Below are 21094 nucleotides of genomic sequence, written 5' to 3' on the forward strand. Positions count from 1 at the left end.
CACACACACACACACACACACACACACACACACACTATCTCTATCTCTTGCTCTCTCTCTACATGTATCTTTCTATCTCTTTGTCTATAATCACAATGTATCAGATATTTGTTATGACTGTGTGTTTTGCTGCTTGTAAAAAAATATATTGATCCACTCCTTTTTTTTAAGTGTATACGGTGGGAGGAAAAGTGATGAATACTCTATAGATGTTTTGGAGAGCCACCCTCACATGATGAGTAACCTTGCCTGAGACCTTAAGTCTTGCATGAGCTCCCTGAGCTAATGTCTAGACTTGAGCTCAGTGGGCTAACACAGTGGTGACCAGGTGACCCGAGTTCAAACCCAGTTGGCTACATCTGCATTGACCTACCTATTACAGGTAAATACACAGGTTTTACTATCTGCATTGGCCTACCTATTACAGGTAAATACACAGGTTTTACTATCTGCATTGGCCTACCTATTACAGGTAAATACACAGGTTTTACTATCTGCATTGGCCTACCTATTACAGGTAAATACACAGGTTTTACTATCTGCATTGGCCTACCCATTACAGGTAAATACACAGGTTTTACACTGTGATGTAAAAGTTGGTCAATCTAGCTGACATGAAAAAAGGGTGCTTTTGGCGTATATAACGGTGGCATACATAATTACACACTACTTCATGTGATAAAAGTTCATTTCAATGCATGAGAAGATGGGGCGCTGTGAAGACTAGACATAAAGACCCCTGATCTAGTGATCTGTCACTTGAAACACATCTCTCTCTGTGACAATACAGAATTGGGTCAGTCCCAGAAACTTGGCAAGGTAAGAATTAGGGACCTGCATAAATACCTCCTAAACAAATCCAGTAAATTCATGGGCTGCAGACAATATTCCAGTCTGTGATTTTTGGGCCAGGCCCTGTGATTTTTGGGCCAGGCCCTGTGATTTTTGCTGGGTATAGCTGATGAATGGAGGGCTTTTTCAGAAACTGGGATGGGTTTAAGAGAGCAGTTTGACAATGGCGGCTTTGTGCTGGGCTCAGCTTCTCGGAAAAAAGGCTGAGAGACTCTTTGGGACGGCTAAAAGGTTGACTAGTCCTAGAAAACAGCTCCAGTTGCTGTGATTTTCATGCACATTTCACAGAGCTACAAATCATAATGCATTGAAATAAAACACCAAAGTATTTTCAGAGATTTCATTCTGAATTATAATGAACATAAATTGTTTTGTAAACACCACCACATTATACGGTTTCAATTCGAAATACCATGCATTTTGTTTACAGATGTGTCTAGACTAGAGATCTTATCTGACGGAGAACATCATCTGCTATCACTAGGCATCACTGCCATCTACAGATTAACATTAAAAGTTCAGATACCAGTGTCCTCTGCTTCACAATAAATGATATGATTTATTTAAAAGGAAATTTAAAAGGAATTATTACTATTGTATTTATACAAATATATATTCATAAAAATATATAATTGTGAAATATGTGTTTAATGTGTAATTGCTTTAGTCCATAAAATACATTGAATAAAATGATGAATGTTCCTTTGTCACTGGCACTCAAAGTCATCTAGATAGAACAAGGTCAGAGCAGGGTGTAAACAAAGTTGTAGGAGGGGCAAGGACACCCAAACTGCTGGATAACATATTCACACTTAATGACTTACTTCTACTGTAGCCTACTTGGGATCGCACTACAGCACCATGGACATCAGCACTGCAATTTTAATAATTGGCTTTGCTGCAGTGATTGCAGCCTTCTTCCTTCTGGTAATTGGTCTAATGTACTCTGAGATGATGAATTCAGACATTCCTCAAGGGGTTGCAAATCGAGGGAAACTGCATGTAGTTCATGGCTTGTTTGTTGGCATATCAATTGTGGTGAGTATCTATGGAATTGTTATTGCTTATTATTTTATGTTTTATGCAAGTCAAATCATGTTCAAGTCTGTAGAAATAATTAATTATTCTTACACTTTGGTGAAAACAAAAACATGCTTGTACTTGAATACTAAAAGAGAACTCTGCTCTTTTAAAAGATGCTTGTCCTTTCTCTGTAATCGAAACACTGATAAAGTGTCAAGTGTGTAGATAAGAGAACAGGTCTGAATAAATGATGAAAAGCCAAAGTCATTCAGGCGTTCCATTGTTTGGGTAAGCAGAGGTTCACGATACTAGCTTGGAGTGGTGAGGAGGAGGAGTCTACCGTATCTGGAAGCGACTTCACAATTCATTTTCGGGATTCAGGTTCACTCAAACATCGTTTTAAGCTTCGATTTACTATTGACAGTTACAGCTGTCTGATTTCGGGAACTGTATATCGATTCGGTCTCTTTAAATATTTGTCACTGATTTATTATTTTCAGTCTCTGAATTGTTTAATTAAACTTTTCACCTCCGGCTCCTGATATCAAGGCATAAAACTTCAATCTAAAAGCAGATTTAGCTTTGAGATCTTGGAACTGTGACAGCCTCACTCCTCAATGGGATTTTTAGTCATTTCACATACACTCATACAGTAGTAGGTGCATACATTTTCATAGTGGTCCCCCATGAGAATCAAACCCACAACCCTGGCCTTGCAAATGCTCTACCAACTGAGCCACACAGGATATTTAGTAAGTTTGCCATCACAGCCACATATGTACACAGTCTTGTGCCCTTAACCCTTTTTAAACAGACTATTGTATTTGTTGATTAAATCTGACTTAATTTGTATTATTATTGTTATGTCATTTTTTTGTGGGTAGATCAGCTTCAATATTGCAAATAGATTGTGGCTTGTATCAATGTAATTGTCTGCATAATTTCCAATCCCCCATATTATTTTGGGGTAAATATGTAAATATACTGAACAAAAATTTAAACGCAACATGTAAGGTCTTTGTCCCATTTTTCATGAGCTGAAATAAAAGATCCCAGAAATGTTCCCTATTTCTCTCAAATTGTGCAGAAATGTGTTTACATCCCTGTTAGTGAGCATTTCTCTTTTGCCAAGATAATCCACCCACCTGAAAGGTGTGGCATATCAAGAAGCTGATTAAACAGCATGATCATTACACAGGTGCACCTTGTGCTGAGGACAGCAAGGCTACTCTAAAATGTGCAGTTTTGTCACACAACAAAATGACAAAGATTTCTCAAGTTTTGAGGGAGCGTACAATTGGCATGCTGACTGCAGGAATGTCCAACAGAGCTGTTTCCAGACAATTGAATAAGCCACCTCCAACGTCGTTTCAGAACATTGCAGTGCATCCAACCAGCCTCATAACTGCAGACCACGGGTACCGAAGCCAGCCCAAGACCTCCGCGGCTTCTTTACCTGCGGGATCATATATCGGGGGTGGGGGTGCTCAGGAGTATTTATGTATGTAATAAAGCCCTTTTGTGGGGAATAACTCATTCTGATTGGCTGGGCCAGGCTCCCCAGTGGGTGGACCTGGCTCCCAAGTGGGTGGGTCTATACCCTCCCAGGCCCACCCATGGCTGTGCCCCTGACCAATCATGTGAAATCCATAAATGAGGGCCTAATTAATTTATTTTAATTGACTGATTTCCTTCTATGAACTGTACCTCTGTTATCTTCTTTGAAATTGCTGCATGTTGTGTTTATATTTTTGTTCAGTATATATACTGTATATATTTCAAACATATTTTTGTTCTTTATTATTTTCCCCTAACCCTACCACCCCTACCCACATTGGAGTAAACTAATGGACAACAATAATACAGACACAGTGTACATTAGTTTTCTTTTGTTCTGCTTTTAGTCCCATCCTTCAGATACTCTCAACCCCTCCCATCTATCTCTAGCTGCCCTATATTTTTCCACTGTGCTGTGATGTTTCACAACAGTTCTCAACCTTCATATTCTCATAGTAACTCTACAGAGTGCCAATAGCTACCATGAATGGCTAAATTACTTCCGGACACGAATGGTCCACAGAGCTCCTCCTCCTCCTTGCCACTCTATTGGAGTCAATACAAAGTCCACCCATTGGTAAAACCTTAACTCTGTCATGGTGTCATTATGGCCCTATTCCCTGTATTACACTCTTGAATATTGCAACAATTCACAAGCATGTACTGTATGTGCAGACAATTACAGGGTTTATTTTCTTGTCTGTAGGCTACACTTTAGCTTCAAGACAAAAGCACAGAATTGCTATAATGGATGTCTTCAGTACCATTAACCTATCAAAAATGAACAATTAACCCTTATAAGAATTTAAAAGTACAGCAAACCTACCTTACAACGTTACAACAAAATTACTAAAATGTAATCTAAACGTACACCAGGCTTCATTTTTATCAACATCATGCAAATCCTTACGTGGTGAAATCCATTTGCAACTGAAAACGTGGGTATAAGTGAATTGACTGTGAAGAGCTGTTTTATATGGAAGCCATATAAATGTTGACATATCATGCCACATGATTTGTCAACATGCACAATTAGTCTGTGCTTCAGTCTGATCAGCAATAGCCTACTGATAACAACCACAGCTGCAGGTAGCCTAGAGAAACCTATGCACTCTGATTCCATCTGGACCTGGCCAGGGGAAATGTAACATCATGTTTTCATAGCCTAAATGATGTATTTATAGCCTAAAATAGGCCCATTTATTTGCGTTCTGAGAAAATGTGAATGTGATTTTGCTTATATTTTAATACCAAATTATTGTCTGGAATTAATCAATCAACACAATAGTGATGATATGCTGTCTGACTATCTTTTTAGTTACAGGTGCAAAGGCCGACACAATGCAACCTTGCATACAACAAATTCAGCCTCGTTAGTTTTTAACCAATCACATTTGTTGTCTCTGTCTGTGAAAAAGGTTTTCATGTTTTCATCCTCCCTAGAGCCAGGATTACTTTTTACTGTATGACCTGATTAGAAAATGATCTGGTCCCATCATAGCACATATAAAACGTTAAAAAAAAATTTTTTTACAGCTTATTTATGACTATGTCATACTCTACAACTATGGTCTGGAGTTGGTTAAGTTAGCCTACTACCAGATCAGAAAAAAAATCTGTGACCCATTAAAACAATCCCCCAACTACTCTGGGACCTGTGGTACCACCTCTGAAATCACCACACAATGTTACAAATGAAAAAACATATCCTAGTTGTATGATCCAACACAGTTATATATATGTTGGGGATGGGCTTCCATAGTTTTACGTGGCTCAGTGCAGCCGGCAGCTACTGTCACTATTTCAGAAAGTAACAGGCTGTTACTGCAATTTCAGGTAAAAACTCAAAATAAGTCTCAAATATGAGGAAAAAGTACTGTGTATACAGTAGGAGTGTTGTCTCATCAAGACAATTCTGTATACACTGCACTGCATCAAGGTGGGCAACTGTCGGATGAGTGTTGTGCGCATCCTCTGGGGGTAGTGGTTGAGACGTAGCAAGTATCCAAGTTTACATTTGAGTCGCAAGACCGTATTTCTACAATGTTTAGTAAGTGTGAAGAGGCTCCTTAAAATTAACTGAGCTGTTGCATTCATTGTAGCATAATTTGCAATCAACAAGAAAAGCTATATTGTTGTAATTGAAAAATATTCCAGCTCACAATGGTTTGTGTTGACCTTATTTCTAAGATAGGCTATAGGCTAAGCCACCTGAATAAAGCTGCATACAATGTATTAGTCCTTTAATTAACAAGATATGCCCTCCCTTCTCTGTCTTGTCAGGGCCGTATCCTGGACCGTCTGGGTCTGTGTCATCAGGTCAGGTTCACCAGGTGGTTCAGAAGACGGTTCCTGGTCCGTATAAGACCAGTTCCCCCAGGCCTACGTGTGAAAGACCTGACCTTCTCTGAGGTGCCAGTCAGAGTGTATGAGCCCACGACTGGTTCACTGGGCCTGAGGAGGGGACTGGTGTATTTCCATGGAGGAGGATGGGTGTTGGGCTGTTTGGGTAATATGATAAGACAAAAATAGTGTCTAGATGAAGTACTCTGACTCGATATTCACGTAATAATAAGGAATTCTCCTCGACCACGCCCACACATTATTTCCCATTGACCCCAGTGTAAAAGAGCCAACTTCGTTGTTGATTTTTTTGTTATAAAGAAATACTGTAACAAAAGATGACGAAAAGCTGCTATGTTATGCAATTGACATGTAATTGGGTCAAAAATCCCAACATACGGTTCGCAATGCTCCCACATACGGAAGTAAAGCCTGTGAGAAGAGCCCTGTGTCCAAGTAGGAGGGGGAGCCGGTGTCCAAGTAGAATATATGTACAGTGTATTTGGAAATTATTCAGACGCCTTGACTTTTTCCACATTTTGTTACATCACAGCCTTATTCTAAAAAATTTTTTTTTTTTTAAATCCTCATCAATCTACACGCAATACTCCATAATGACAAATTGAAAACAAGTTTTTAGGAATATTTGCAAATGTATTAAAATAAAAAACAGAAATAACTTATTTACCTAAGTATTCAGACGCTTTGCTATGAGACTCGAAATTGAACTCAGGTGCATTCTGTTTCCATTGGTCATCCTTGAGATGTTTCTTCAACTTAATTGGAGTCCACCTGTGGTAAATTCAATTGATTGGACATGATTTGGAAAGGCACACACCTGTCTATATAAGGTCCCACTGTTGACAGTGCATGACAGAGCAAAAACCAAGCCATGAGGTCGAAGGAATTGTCGGTAGAGCTCCGAGACAGGATTGTGTCTAGGCACAGATCTGGGGAAGGGTACCGCAAAATGTCTGTAGCATTGAAGGTCCCCAAGAACAGTGGACTCCATCATTCTTAAATGCAAGAAGTTTGGAACCACATAGACTCTTCCTAGAGCTGGCCGCCAATCTAAGCAATCTGGGGAGAAGGGCTTTGGTCAAGGAGGTGACAAAGAACCCAATGGTCACTCTGACAGTGTTCCAGAGTTCCTCTGTGGAGATGGGAGAACCATCCAGAAGGACAACCATCTCTGCAGCGCTCCACCAATCAGGTCTTTATGGTAGAGTGGCCAGATGGAAGCCACTCCTCGGTAAAAGGCACATGACAGCCCTCTTGAAGTTTGCCAAAAGGCACCCAAAGGACTCAGACCATGAAACAGGATTCTCTTGTCTGATGAAGCCAAGATTGAACTCTTTGGCCTGAACGCCAAGCGTCATGCCCGGCGGATACCTGGCACCATCCCTACGTTGAAGCATGGTGGTGGAAGCATCATGCTGTGGGGATGTTTTTCATCGGCAGGGACGGGGAGACTACTCAGGATCGAGGGAAAGATGAATGGAGCAAAGTACAGAGAGAGACTTGATGAAAACCTGCTCTAGAGCACTCAGGATCTCAGACTGGGGTGAAGTTTCACCTTCCAACAGGACAACGACCCTAAGCACACAGCCAAAGCAACACAGGGGTGGCTTCGTGACAAGTCTCTGAATGTCTTTGAGTGGCCCAGCCAGTGCCCAGACTTGAACCCTATCGAACATCTTTGGAGAAACCTGAAAATAGCAGTGCAGCAACGCTCCCCATACAACGTTGAGAGGTTGAGAGGCTCTGCAGAGAAGAATAAGAGAAGCTCCCCATATACAGGTGTGCCAAGCTTTTAGCGTCATAGCCGAGAAGATTTGTGGCTGTAAACACTACCAAAGGTGCTTCAACAAAGTATTTAGTAAAGGGTCTGAATACTTATGTAAATGTAATATAATCTTTTTTAATTTTAAAAGATTTGCTAAAATAAATAATAAAACGTTTGTGCTTTGTTGTTCCTGTGTATTGTGTGTAGATTGATGCGGGGGGGAAACTATTTAGGCTGTAACGTATCAAAATGTGGAACAAGTCAAAGGTTCTGAATACTTTCCTAATGCACTGTAGCTCAGTATGTGTCAAACATTTAATCACATGTAAGACATTTAACTTGTTTGGTCTAGTCTGTTTGTAACTCTATTCACTACTTGTAGCTGTATAGTCCGTTTATTTGTGTTGTTGGTCTTGGCTAGCTTAATTTTCTGGTTGGTGGCTAGCACTCACTCACGTGGCTGCTAGCACCATCATGAATTTTTTTTGTTTTTTTTCTGCGAAGTAGTGAGAGCTTGGGAAGCAGGCAATATTGAAAAGTAATCTTTAGACATGTACTTTTCTTAACTGTAGTTTTACAATTGACTAAAACAACAAGAAAATTGTGTTTGAAAAAGGTAAAGTTTTTGCTGTGAGCAAATGGGGTATCCCAGTTAACTACAGGTTGTTTTCCCGACAGGCTGGCGTGGCTTACCGATTGGGAGTATTGCTTGTCTTGCAAAATGTTCATCCTCTGTCTACTAAGCCTAAAACAAATTTTCTGTTTCCCGTGATTAGACACTGCAGATGACATCTGCAGGCACATTGCCAAGGAGGCTGAAACCACTGTGATATCTGTTGGGTAACTTTTACTTTCTGACTCACTGCCTCAAAATGTGATTCCAAAGCAGATTAATGCAGTGAAAGGGGCTGTGAAGCTGTCAAAGACTTGACATGTTGCTCCTTTCTCTACCCTCATACCTTTTAGATATCGGCTTGCCCCTGAACATCGGTACCCCACTCAGCTGGATGACTGTGACGCTGCAACATGCCACTTCCTGTCTGTGGCAGAGGCAGAGTTCGGGGTGGACCCAGGCAGAGTGGCAGTCGGGGGTGATAGTGCTGGGGGAAACCTGGCAGCTGCACTATGCCAACGTCTGGCCAAGAGAAAAGATGGACATCTGCTGTCTCCCTGTGCCCAGGTCCTCATTTACCCAGCTCTGCAGATGGCAGATTTCAACCTGCCCTCATACCAGCAGAATCATGCTGTGCCCATATTGTTCCGTGGCCGGGTGGCATTCTACTTCCTGCAGTATCTCAACGGGGACACGTCAGTGTGCCAGGACCTGCTGGAGGGGAACCATATCCCTGCTGAGATGAGGCTAGCCTTCAAGGAGTGGCTCTCCCCAGAACACCTCCCTCCTGAGTGCAAGGTGCGGGGCGAACTCCAGCAGGTACACTCAGCCTTAGACTACAAAGGAGAGGTGTACCACATAATCAAAGACGGTTTGGATCCGGAGGTCTCGCCGCTTCTAGCGGAGGATGCTGTTATCCGTCTGACCCCACCGGCCTTTATCCTGACCTGTGAGTACGACGTGCTGAGGGATGATGGGATCCTGTACAGGAAGAGGCTGTTGGACCTGGGACTGGACGTCACATGGCATCATGTTCCAGACGGCTTCCATGGACTTGTGGATTTTTTCAAAAAGGGCTGGCTAACCTTCCCGTCTGCAACACAAGCTATAAATAGTATTGTAAGCTATGTAAAAACACTTTAAGAAATGGATGTTGAAGTTTGATCCCTCTTTCATGTTCCTGGCAAGGGAAAGCAAATAAACACCTACACAGCTTAGTACATGTTTTACTCTTATTTTAATAAATTAAAGCATTTGTTTTCATTTCTACAGAAAATATAATAATATTCATTATTTTTTAAATTAAGACATATATACCATGTATACATGGTATATGACATTTTATAATACATTTTATAATGCAATTCTAAAGTATGCATGCAAGTCTTATTATAATGCAGGTCCTGTGCCTCCTATTTGCCTCCGCTACTTCTCCAGTATTCTGTCTGTCAGTCACAGAATGTTTGCTGTATCATCACAACAGAGCTTCCTCTCCTGTCTGGTGCCTATATCACAATAAGATCAGGAGGAATGCACCGTCATCCGTTCTGTTTGATCTAACTATGCTCTGATATTAGGACCAAACCAGCTCATGATCGATCAGCTGTATGTGACACATCATGTTCAGTACCATGTACAGTATGGGTAAACAGGAAAATGGACCCAACCTGGCTGGAGAATGGCGCAGAGGTATGCAAACAAAGTTCTAATTGGAAACTGGGTGGAAGAGAAGCTGCAGGTAGAGTTTATAATCTATTACATATTACATTTTCAGAGGAGATTGTCATGCCTCAAAGAAGAAAAAAACTTTAGGGACTCAGCATTCTCCACCCTAGGCATTAGGAAATGGAATTCCCTCCCCACTTCCTTAATCACTAGTGACATAGATCCTCCTCCATGGAGGTCAAAGTGTGGATCAAGGAGAATCAATCCAGCACACATTGACTTATTCTTATTGCACTCAAGTTTCAAGTGTCCTGTATATATGGTATTATTTGTTCTATTTTGTGTTTCCTGTAATTGTTTTAATCTGTTTTGTGCAGGTGGGTCTAATCCTGAATGCTGATTGGTTAAAACCGCATTCCAGACGGTTGCTATTCCACAAATTACCACCAGCGAAATCTATGACGTGCACAATCTGCTGTCTCATCAGTTTAGCCAAACAATTTATAAACTTGACCTCCACTATAATAAGCATCTAGACATTATTTCACATTTCTTTTAGACTAACATTTAGTTTTCAACAGCGGAGATTTGAATAAACCTTGCTGTCTGTCTCTCCGACATTTGCAACATTGATTCAATTTTCAAATTCGATCTCCAGCTGTCCCATAGCTATAGAACAAAAAGACTGAACGACTGGGTCGCATCTCTAGCAACAGAACCGAGAACGAACGACGAGCCGGCTTGGGTAGCAACCCTAGATTTGCGCCGGGACTAAATCTTGTGGAATATAAATTAATTAATCAGAATAATGTTTTTAATGAAAACATGTCAATCATTATTTGAATATGTTGGTTGGTAACCCGTTGTATAAAAGTGATAATGCCCTTGAAGCCGGTGTTTGGAGGATATATCGGCACTTCGTCTCGGGCTTAACCACACCCATGCCAATATATCCTCCAAACCCCAGCTTCTTGTGTATTTATCACTTAAATATCCCACTATACTACTGTGTGAGTGATGTGTTTATGTATTTAATTAACTTAATTTAGGATTGCCGATGAAAATGAGTTATGCTTAGATAACTCTGTTGCAAACATTCACTATTTGAAATTTGTTTAAAAATTGCAAATGGTCCCTTTAATATAAACTACGTGTCACGTTCTGACCATCGTTCGTATGTGTTTTCCTTGTTTTAGTGTTGGTCAGGACGTGAGCTGGGTGGGCATTCTATGTTTCATGTCTAGTTTGTCTATTTCTATGTCTGGCCTGATATGGTTCTCAATCAGAGGCAGGTGTTAGTCATTGTCTCTGATTGGGAACCATATTTAGGTAGCCTGGGTTTCACTGTGTGTTTGTGGGTGATTGTTCCTGTCTCTGTGTTTGCACCAGATAGGACTGTTTTGGTTTTCGTTACGTTCTTTGTTTTGTAGTGTTTGTATTGATTCGTGTTTTTACGTTTGTTTATTAAACATGGATCGCAATCTACACGCCGCATTTTAGTCCGACTCTCCTTCACCACAAAAGAACCGTTACAGAATCACCCACCACAACCGGACCAAGCAGCGTGTCAACAGGCAGGAGAGGCAACAGGAGCAGCAGGAGAGGCAACAGGAGCAGCAGGAGAGGCAACAGGAGCAGCAGGAGAGGAGGCAACAGGAGCAGCCCAAAGAGGAGTACAGTATGGACTATACTTCTTGGGAGGAGATAGACAGGTGGGCGGTCGACCCAGGGAGAGTGCCGGAGCCCGCCTGGGATTCGATGGAGCAGTGCGTGGAAGGTTATCGGAGAATGAGGTTGGCGAAGCAAGCACGGCGGCGCGGACGGAAGCCCGAGAGTCAGCCCCAAAAATGTATTGGGTGGGGGGGGGCTCACAGGGAGTATGGCTACGCCAGGTAGGAGACCTGCGCAAACTCCCTGTGTTTACCGGGGGGCTAGGGAGACAGGGCAGGCACCGTGTTATGCTGTGGTGTGCACGGTGTCTCCAGTGCAGGTGCATAGCCCGGTGCGGTATATTCCAGCTCCGCGTATCGGCCGGGCTAGATTGAGCGTCGAGCCAAATGCCATGAAGCCGGCTCTACGCATCTGGTCCCCAGTGCGTCTCCTTGGGCCGGCTTACATGGCACCAGCCTTGCGCACGGTGTCCCGGTTCGCCTACATAGCCCATTGCGGGCTATTCCACCTCGCAGCACTGGTAGAGCGACCGGGAGTATTCAACCAGGTAAGGTTGGGCAGGCTCGGTGCTTAAGAGCTCCAGTGCGCCTGCACGGTCCGGTCTATCCAGTACCACCTTCACACACCAGCCCTCCGGTGGCAGCTCCCCGCACCAGGCTTCCTGTGCGTGTTCTCGGTCCAGTACCACCAGTACCAGCACCACGCATCAGGCCTACAGTGCGCCTCGCCTCTCCAGCACTGTCGGAGTCTCCCGCCTGTTCAGCGCAGCCAGAGCCTTCCTCCTCTACAGCGCTGCTGGAGTCTCCTGTCTGTTCAGCGCAGCCAGAGCTGCCAGCCTGCATGGAGCAGCCAGAGCTGCCAGCCTGCATGGAGCAGCCAGAGCTGCCAGCCTGCATGAAGCAGCCAGAGCTGCCAGTCTGCATGAAGCAGCCAGAGCTGCCAGTCTGCATGAAGCAGCCAGAGCTGCCAGTCTGCATGGAGCAGCCAGAGCTGTCAGTCTGCATGAAGCAGCCAGAGAAGTCAGTCTGCAAGGAGCTGCCAGTCTGCACGGAGCTGCCAGTCTGCACGGAGCTGCCAGTCTGCAAGGAGCTGCCAGTCTGTAAGGAGCTGCCAGTCTGCAAGGAGCTGCCAGTCTGCACGGAGCCGCCAGAGCTGCCAGTCTGTAAGAAGCCGCCAGAGCTCTCAGCCTATATGGAGCAGCCAGAGCCGCCAGTCAGCGTGGAGCAGCCAGAGCCGCCAGTCAGCATGGAGCAGCCAGATCAGTCAGTCTGCCATGATCCGCCAGTCAGCCAGACTCTTCCAGATCTGCCAGTCAACCAGACTCTTCCAGATCTGCCAGTCAACCAGACTCTTCCAGATCTGCCAGTCAACCAGACTCTTCCAGATCCGCCAGTCAACCGGACTCTTCCAGATCCGCCAGTCAGCCGGACTCTTCCAGATCCGCCAGTCAGCCGGACTCTTCCAGATCCGCCAGTCAACCAGACTCTTCCAGATCCACCAGTCAACCGGACTCTTCCAGATCCGCCAGTCAGCCGGACTCTTCCAGATCCGCCAGTCAGCCGGACTCTTCCAGATCCGCCAGTCAACCGGACTCTTCCAGATCCGCCAGTCAACCGGACTCTTCCAGATCCGCCAGTCTCCCAGACTCTTCCAGATCCGCCAGTCTCCCAGACTCTTCCAGTGCCGCCAGTCTGCCCAGTGCCGCCAGTCTGCCCAGCGCCGTCAGTGCCGCCAGTCTGCCCAGCGCCGTCAGTGCCGCCAGTCTGCCCAGTGCCGCCAGTCTGCCCAGTGCCGCCAGTCTGCCCAGTGCCGCTAGTCTGCCCAGCGCCGCCAGTGCCGTCAGTCTGCCCAGCGCCGCCAGTGCCGTCAGTCTGCCCAGTGCCGCCAGTGCCGTCAGTCTGACCAGCGCCGCCAGTGCCGTCAGTCTGCCCAGCGCCGCCAGTGCCGCCAGTCTGTCCAGCACCGCAAGTGCCGCCAGTCTGCCAGGATCAGTTAGATCCGCCAGCCAGGATCCGCCAGTCTGCCAGGATCCACCAGTCTGCCAGGATCCGCCAGTCAGCCAGGATCTGCCAGAACTGCCAGTCAGCCAGGATCCGCCAGTCTGCCAGGATTCGCCATTCAGCTAGGATCTGCCAGTCAGCCAGGATCTGCCGGAACCACCAGCCAGCCAGGATCTGCTAGATCCATTAACCTGCCGGAGCTTCCTTTCAGTCCCGAGCTTCCTCTCAGTCCTGAGCTTCCTCTTGAGCTTCCCCTCAGTCCTGAGCTTCCCCTCAGTCCCGAGCTTCCCCTCAGTCCCGAGCTATCCCTCAGTCCTGAGCTACCTCAGTCCTGAGCTACCTCAGTCCGGAGCTGCCCCTCAGTCCAGTGGGGTCTGTTAGGTTTCCTAGGCCAAGGTTAGCGGCGAGGGTCGCCACTCAAGGGACGCTAAGGAGGTGGACTAAGACAATTATGGAGTGGGGTCCAGCGCCAGAGCCGCCACCGCGGACAGATGCCCACCCAGACCCTCCCCTATAGGTTTAGGTTGTGCATTCGGAGTCCGCACCTTGGGGGGGGGGGGTACTGTCACGTTCTGACCATCGTTCGTATGTGTTTTCCTTGTTTTAGTGTTGGTCAGGACGTGAGCTGGGTGGGCATTCTATGTTTCATGTCTAGTTTGTTTTCATGTCTAGTTTGTTTTCATGTCTATTTCTATGTCTGGCCTGATATGGTTCTCAATCAGAGGCAGGTGTTAGTCATTGTCTCTGATTGGGAACCATATTTAGGTAGCCTGGGTTTCACTGTGTTTGTGGGTGATTGTTCCTGTCTCTGTGTTTGCACCAGATAGGACTGTTTTGGTTTTCGTTACGTTCATTTACATTCTTTGTTTTGTAGTGTTTGTATTGATTCGTGTTTTTACGTTTGTTTATTAAACATGGATCGCAATCTACACACCGCATTTTGGTCCGACTCTCCTTCACCACAAGAGAACCGTTACACTATGACTATAATCATATTAGTTTGGGGATTTTCAGCTAACTTCTATGAATTGCTGTTGCTATTATGCGTTGCCTGTGATGAATGTTGATAATTCATCAAATAATGCAACATTTGGCAAGAGTCATCAACAGTCATTATCAAGAGTTTAAATTACAGCAAAGTGTTGGCACAGCAGCCTTTCCTTTCTATCCAAATGAGATTATCCCAAGAAAAACCTGCACTGAATGTGAGAATGTGCTGTATCTCCTGCTTTCGGTAGCCAAAGATCTTCAACAAACTAGTTCAATGGCTGGTTTCCAAGGGTTCTGCTGCTTCTCAGTTGGTTTGCAAAATCTATACAAAAATGATTAGAGGGCTTCATTTAAGCTATCTACATCAGCACAGACTCCCAGTGTGAGAGACTTGAGAGTCAATCTAATTGCATTGATGCCAAGCAGGGCCATGGGCTGCTGCTTCAGGATCTGACTAGAGGGATAACTTTAGAAATACTGTACAACAGCATGGATCGATGGTGAAGTGTGAGTTTTGCTGAGCTCATGCTGGGCTCAAGCTTAAGTGGCTGAGCATTCCCTCTTCTCATCCTCCTCTCTCCCTATCCTCCTCCTCTTCCCGTCTATTTACCTTGTCTGTCCAAGACAGTACACCCGAGAGTGTAAGACAGCCACAACAGCACCAACTGTGCAGACTACCAGCCACAGAGGGCCAGACGTCATCGTGAGACAAATGGCGCTGTGGAAAGCTGAGGTCAGCCTTACACAGCAGGATCATGATGTTATTAGCATTAGCAAAAAACTAGTGAAGTTGGGTCTAAAAGTCTGTTAGAACAAAATCCAAACCTAGACCATTCGCATCCACTGAGATAATGAGCTAATCAATCAAAGAAACAGTGTGCCCTCTTGTCATTGTTTTAAAGCCATGATGACCAGAATAATAGTGTGTTGTGGTGTGTTCCAGGGCCTTGCTGCCAAGATGCTCCTCTCCCATCACGGCACACTGCCTTCCCATTACCTGGTCACCCTCTATGATGAGATGTACAGGCGCCAGGGCTCCTCCACCCTGCTCACATTGTGCACCTGGCATCCAGACAGGCTGGCGAGGATGCCAGAGAAGTCTGACCACCACCGTTATCCAATCTTGTCAGTTGTAATTACAAACTGGTGTCAAGTAAATAAAAGAAGTCAAGAAAAAAAGAAGCAGTGTTCCATAGTTAAAGTTTAGGCAGAATAATTGGCCTTTGATTATTCCAAATATGTCACAGATATACTGTAACTAATGACTGCATCACTGTTACAGCTGAGCTCTCTCTCCTTCCCTTCCTTCTCCTTCCCACCTCCAACTAACTTTGGCCTGGTGGAGTCTAGACAGGTCTGTCTGGACCAGCACCAGCCCCCCTTCTCAACACTAAGTGTGTACAGGACAGCGTACCAGAGGCACCCACTAAGTGCATTCTGCCAGCCCCGCTTAGCCAGTGTTGCCACGTGACCTTTCCAGCAAGCTCCATCCTGCCAATCTGAACAACAAGGACCTGGAAATCAAACAACAGTCCTGTAGACAGGTCCAAGACAACTCGGTCTCCGCCAGCCTCTTCCCTCCCCTCTCTTGGGTGTAGTAACAGAGCTCAGGCTCACAAGCTGTTTAGATACTCAGGGGCCGTACTCAATGTGGTGCTGTTTGAGGATTACATTTTTTATTAGTCTGAGGCATGAAAAATTTAATGGAGCAGAACATTTGGGAAATCAAAAGACGTAAAAATTAAACAGGAGTCTCATTATAATCTCTTAAAGTCTAGGCTCTCTCTTCGTCTCTGTGTGTGTGTGTGTGTGTGTGTGTGTGTGTGTGTGTGTGCATGCGTGCATGCGTGCGTGCGTGCAGGAGAGGGAGGGATGGAGAGTCCGCAAATCATCTGATAATTTAGGATAATCACATGTAAATAATTTTTCTTCACACTTATCTAATATTTGCTACTCAAAGGGCTGTTAGTAGTGCCATACCCTAGGTACTTTGAAATCAAAGAAAGTGTTGATGTCAGAGCTGACCTGGGTATTCATTCAAATCAGGAGCCACGAGTCATGTAAGGGGAACTCTGAGGGGACCATTCCATTAGGTGTTTAATTACAGGGAATCAAAGTGTTTAATTAGGAGGAATCAAAGATGCTTATGTTTGATGGTCAACCATCTGCGTCTCTCTTCTGCTGCTGCCTCAGCCAGTGCAGCTGAAGCCCTTTGCCTGCCTCTCTGTTACTCATCTCAATACTTAAGTGCACTGCTGATTTTGTGTGAGTCAGAAGACGGGTAGGTTGTGTGTTATTGGTTATGCTACACACAGTGCAAAGGACTCCTTTGCACTTTCATGTTTAGTTATTCAGACACAGAGTCTATATATACAGTGTACATATATATATATATATATATATATATATATATACATAGACCAAACCACATGATGGCGCTATAGCGGCATGTCACAAACTGAAATCCCAGGCAAGGGTGCTGTATCACTCACTGTTGTTCTTAGTCTATGATTGCTCTTTGTAAGAACAAACAGCTTGTTTTAAATGAACAAAGAATCATACTTTTATTTCAAATATGTATATTGTCAATGTAATTACGCAACACATCCATTAACAGCCACATCTATCCTCCTACAAATGCATTAATGAAGTCTGCTGTCAGAAACGACACATCACACAGCAGAGCTCTGTTTGTTAGATTGTTGATGACTTATCATTGGAAATCTGTCACTGTTTGGAAGGAAAATGAATTTAATTTTAACAATGTTTAACCACATGACATAATAGCTAGCACATTGTTGCACAAAATGCTTACAGGTTTTTTTTTCAACAGAGTTGTATGACTGCTTAGATAAGTAACCTTCAATGAAATCTGCATATTTCTTTCTTCTGTTGATTAATACTGTACAAATGTAAGGATAAATATGTGTACTTTCATTACAGTCATTCGTTATTTTGGTACATGAATAACTGAACATGGTTCAGTGCTATCCTTATATCAACAATGTTGAAAACAACAGCAGGAATCAGGCGTATACTATGCCCCAATCTTGGAGGAGATTCAAAATGAGCAATTACTTTTGTTTATTGAAGCTCACATACATTATGCTGTAAGTCACAACCTTTTACATCATGTCATATTTATAGATCACATGTGGGTAATTGTATTGAGTCCAGTCCCTGTGTGAGTAATATTTGTTCCCTATATAGTAACCAACTGTGATGGATTATTACTATATTACCCCACTGCTCCAAAGCATTATGGCTAGAGTGAATTAACTTAAGATTTTTTTATGAATTATTACAGGGGAGAAAGTGCACATCTTGCATGATTTAGGAGTAATGTAGTGCAAGGCAGGAGGAAAATGAAAAGAACAAAACACCTTCACAATACATATAATTTCTATGGCAGTGTACCCTAAATAAATCTAAACAAGCAGTAATCGAATTACCATTAATGATGTTAATATTTTACTTTCATTGCCTCTGATTAAGACAGCTGTGCTTCTCAGTAGGATACACTCAGCTCTGAAAAATGGCCTTGGTGCACAAGTAAATTAGATACTCCCTCACTGCTCTGTCCTTGTCTGTGCTGAGGAGAAGCATTCCAGGTTACACACTGGTCTGGTGAGCCTTCGTATCAGGAAGTGAGAGGAGAAACGGGAAAAGGATGCCCTTGGCTCCAGAGAGGACACTCAAATCATCTGCAACAAATCTTGGAGAGATCTCTTCAGCCAGGAAGCTCATGGTGAGCTGGTGGCTCATGCAGTAGATGGTGTCGTCCAAGGCGACACACTGGAAGGCGAGGCATTGGTCAAGGCGTTTGGTGCAGCACTCGTAACATAGTCGTGCCACAGTGTGATAGCGGTACACACTGATGCCTAGCTGCGGGCTGACATCAAAGCGATATAGGAAGTTCCTCACTCCCACTATCTCAGTGGTTCTCTCTTTGCTGCCCGTTATTGAGCTTTTCCTCCACACGTTGATATTTGGGTTGTAGCGCAACAGTGTGTATCTCAGTGTTCCTCCTAGAACAAAGAGCTTCCTGTTGCACACTGTGACATGATGGGCCACAGCAAATGTATCATTGGGCAGTGGGGCCACAAAAGTCCATCTGTCAGAGCGGGGGTCATAGCGCTCTACGGTAGACAGACACTCCCCTCCGATTGCATAGATGTAGCCCTGCAGGGCTGCCAGTTTGCAGTGGGGCCTGGACTCGTTCATAGGACTGATCTCTTTCCAAATTGATGTTACGGGGTTGTAGCAGAACACTCTCTTGGAAGGCTTCATCTCTCTATCTGTACCCTGCTGGCAGCCCCCCACTGCTACAAATAAGTAGTTGTCCATAGTGCACATGGCACAGCCTTTGGAGATGACTTCCTGAGGGATGGGACACAGTGGGTGCCAGCTGTCTTTATAATCATCATAATAGTAGAGACCACTACATGGTATGGTGGTGACTCCCTGCTCCCTTTTTGTCCCTTGAGGACTACTCCCCACCCAGTCCTGAGGGCCCATGTTGCCTGCCATTAGGAACTGCCTTCCTCTCATACGCTGTTTCTGGATCTCATCCTGATCACCTGCTCTCAGCCTCCCATACAGACCTGGATCCCTGAGGATCTGGAGGTAGTTGTCAGACATCACTCTAAGAGCTGACTGCTGCAGAGGGGCCTGCCCATGCTTCTTAGACAGCTCCACCTCCACGCAGTTGCCCAAATCAAACTTGGCCTTAAAGATCTCTGAGCTGCCCATGTTCTCTGGAGGCAGATTTATACATTTGGCCCCAGCTATGGTTTCTAGGATGTGCTCCTCCCATGCACTGGGGTGCCTGGTGTCTGTGGTAGGACTGAGTGGGCTGACAGGGCTGGGATCCCCTGATGAAGAGGCCCGAGAGTGGGGAGGCTCAGTGAGGCTGCTGCCACATCTTCCAAACTCCACCGACTGTGAGTCCAGTGAATTCCCCTCAAACAGACCTAATATGGAGTCTGTGGTGGAGTGCGAGGAACATTCCGCATAGTACAGTATTCATAAATCTTTCCTCGCACAACACTCTGCTTCTCAGGTCCCTCCATCACGAGGTTGGCATCCTCCACTGTGATCTCTGCCTTTGAGAGGAAGGCGGAGTAGGCCCCATGCAGCCCCAGGTCTTGCCTCAGTTCCCTGCCCACACCCACCCCCACACTGCCCTCCAGCCTCTGCAGAAAGGAAGGGGACAGATTGCCCGATGTGCTGGCCAGACCACTGTTATTAGGATAAGGGAGTTTCAAGGTGGATCCAAACTTGCAATATCTGATCTTAATCTCAGCCTCTTCAACTAACATGGGGATATCTATCTCAGCCTCCTCAACAAACACAGCAGGGACTTCTCCCTCCAACTCCAAGCTGTTGTCTTCTACATTTGATCCATCCTGCGGCGTAACCATTTCTTCAGTGTTTGCGAGCTGGCAAACATCTTTAGGCTGGGGCAATTCTCCTTCCCCTGTTTCTGTATTGGTGTTGTCAGGTGTCAGGTCATCCCTCACAGGGCTAATCTGTGAGTGGCCAGGCTGTTTGTCCCCATTGTTTCTGGAGTCATGTTTGGCTGTGCTTTGAGGCCGCAGTTCCATCTTGCAGTTCCGACAGATTCCATTGGGTGCTTCAGTGGGCCCGTCTGAAGGAGGCCTGTACCCATGGGGCTGTAAAATCTGTATACACAGGAGATGAGCAGCACAGCGGCCAACGAACACGTCAGCCTCCCCAGCAGGTGAATGTCAAACTGGACACCCAGCAGGTCTGCTATGGGCATATCTAAACGGACGAGTTGCCAAGTTTAACAACCTTTTTGTCTGGGTATTTCTTTCAATGCATCTTAGCCAATGGTAGCCGGCACCCAGCGTGCTGCAGAGATCTGATGACTGTGTCTGTTCTCTCTTCTCTCTCTGGACAACATGTAAACTGATACTTGCAGCAACACTATTTGCATCCCTCACTGGAGGGGTGGGAAAGCGGTCATGTTCTACTTGTAGCAGGTGATCATATTTGCTCTGTCCTTCACTATGTAGAAAATAACATATTCATACCGGGATGTTTTTTGACTCAACTCAAGATGAGTTTATGATGTTGTTTACTGAGTGAGTATTTAAGTGTTTTAACAGCTTGGAAACTACTGTATACCACCACAAGGTTAAACTTGGATTCAGACTATTTGTGCTGTTTAGCCTAATGTTGTGGCCTGGATCATATGTCTCTATTGATATATCACACTCCCTCTCCAGTTAAACACATGGCAGGTTGCTATCTGCTGAGAACAGGGATTGACTAAGGCGTGCGAAAGGCTGATTGGAGGCATTTGAGGCCATAATTACCAGGATACAGTTGTTTGCACAGGCAAAAGCCAATAGCAAATGTCTCTCACTATGCAACACACACTATACAACACATTGGTTTTGGCTCAGCTACAGAGGGGAAAGAGACCAGGGGTAATGTTCATATAAAATGTAACTATACATTTGGTAACACTTTATTTGGATAGTCCATCTGTACACGCTTAGAAAAAAAGGTGCTATCTAGAACCTAAAAGGGTTCTTCAGCTCTCCCCACTGGATATCTCTTCAA

General features: G+C 44.8%; 3 protein-coding genes across 3 annotated transcripts; 2 read left to right on the forward strand and 1 right to left on the reverse strand.

The window, feature by feature from the left end:
* The first annotated feature begins 1643 nt into the window (after nt 1-1643).
* Nucleotides 1644-10394, forward strand: aadacl4 (arylacetamide deacetylase-like 4). The gene is made up of 4 exons (XM_024427137.2): nt 1644-1890; nt 5716-5941; nt 8338-8401; nt 8528-10394. Exons 1-4 carry the CDS (start codon nt 1714-1716, stop codon nt 9315-9317), a joined length of 1257 nt encoding a protein of 418 aa, XP_024282905.1. The 5' UTR covers nt 1644-1713; the 3' UTR covers nt 9318-10394.
* On the forward strand, nt 9548-15971 carry LOC121846734 (uncharacterized protein C1orf158-like). The gene is made up of 5 exons (XM_042323708.1): nt 9548-9557; nt 9827-9912; nt 15129-15233; nt 15444-15632; nt 15783-15971. Exons 1-5 carry the CDS (start codon nt 9548-9550, stop codon nt 15969-15971), a joined length of 579 nt encoding a protein of 192 aa, XP_042179642.1.
* Nucleotides 15972-17132: 1161 nt separating this feature from the next.
* LOC112255474 (kelch domain-containing protein 7A-like) lies at nt 17133-20403 on the reverse strand. The gene is given in 2 exon segments (XM_024428454.1): nt 17133-19519; nt 19522-20403. Coding segments are annotated over 2 exon segments (1992 nt in total). The 5' UTR covers nt 20107-20403; the 3' UTR covers nt 17133-18112.
* Nucleotides 20404-21094: the final 691 nt, after the last annotated feature.

Source organism: Oncorhynchus tshawytscha, linkage group LG07, assembly GCF_018296145.1.
Source record: "Oncorhynchus tshawytscha isolate Ot180627B linkage group LG07, Otsh_v2.0, whole genome shotgun sequence".
Classification (NCBI taxonomy): Eukaryota; Metazoa; Chordata; class Actinopteri; order Salmoniformes; family Salmonidae; genus Oncorhynchus; species Oncorhynchus tshawytscha.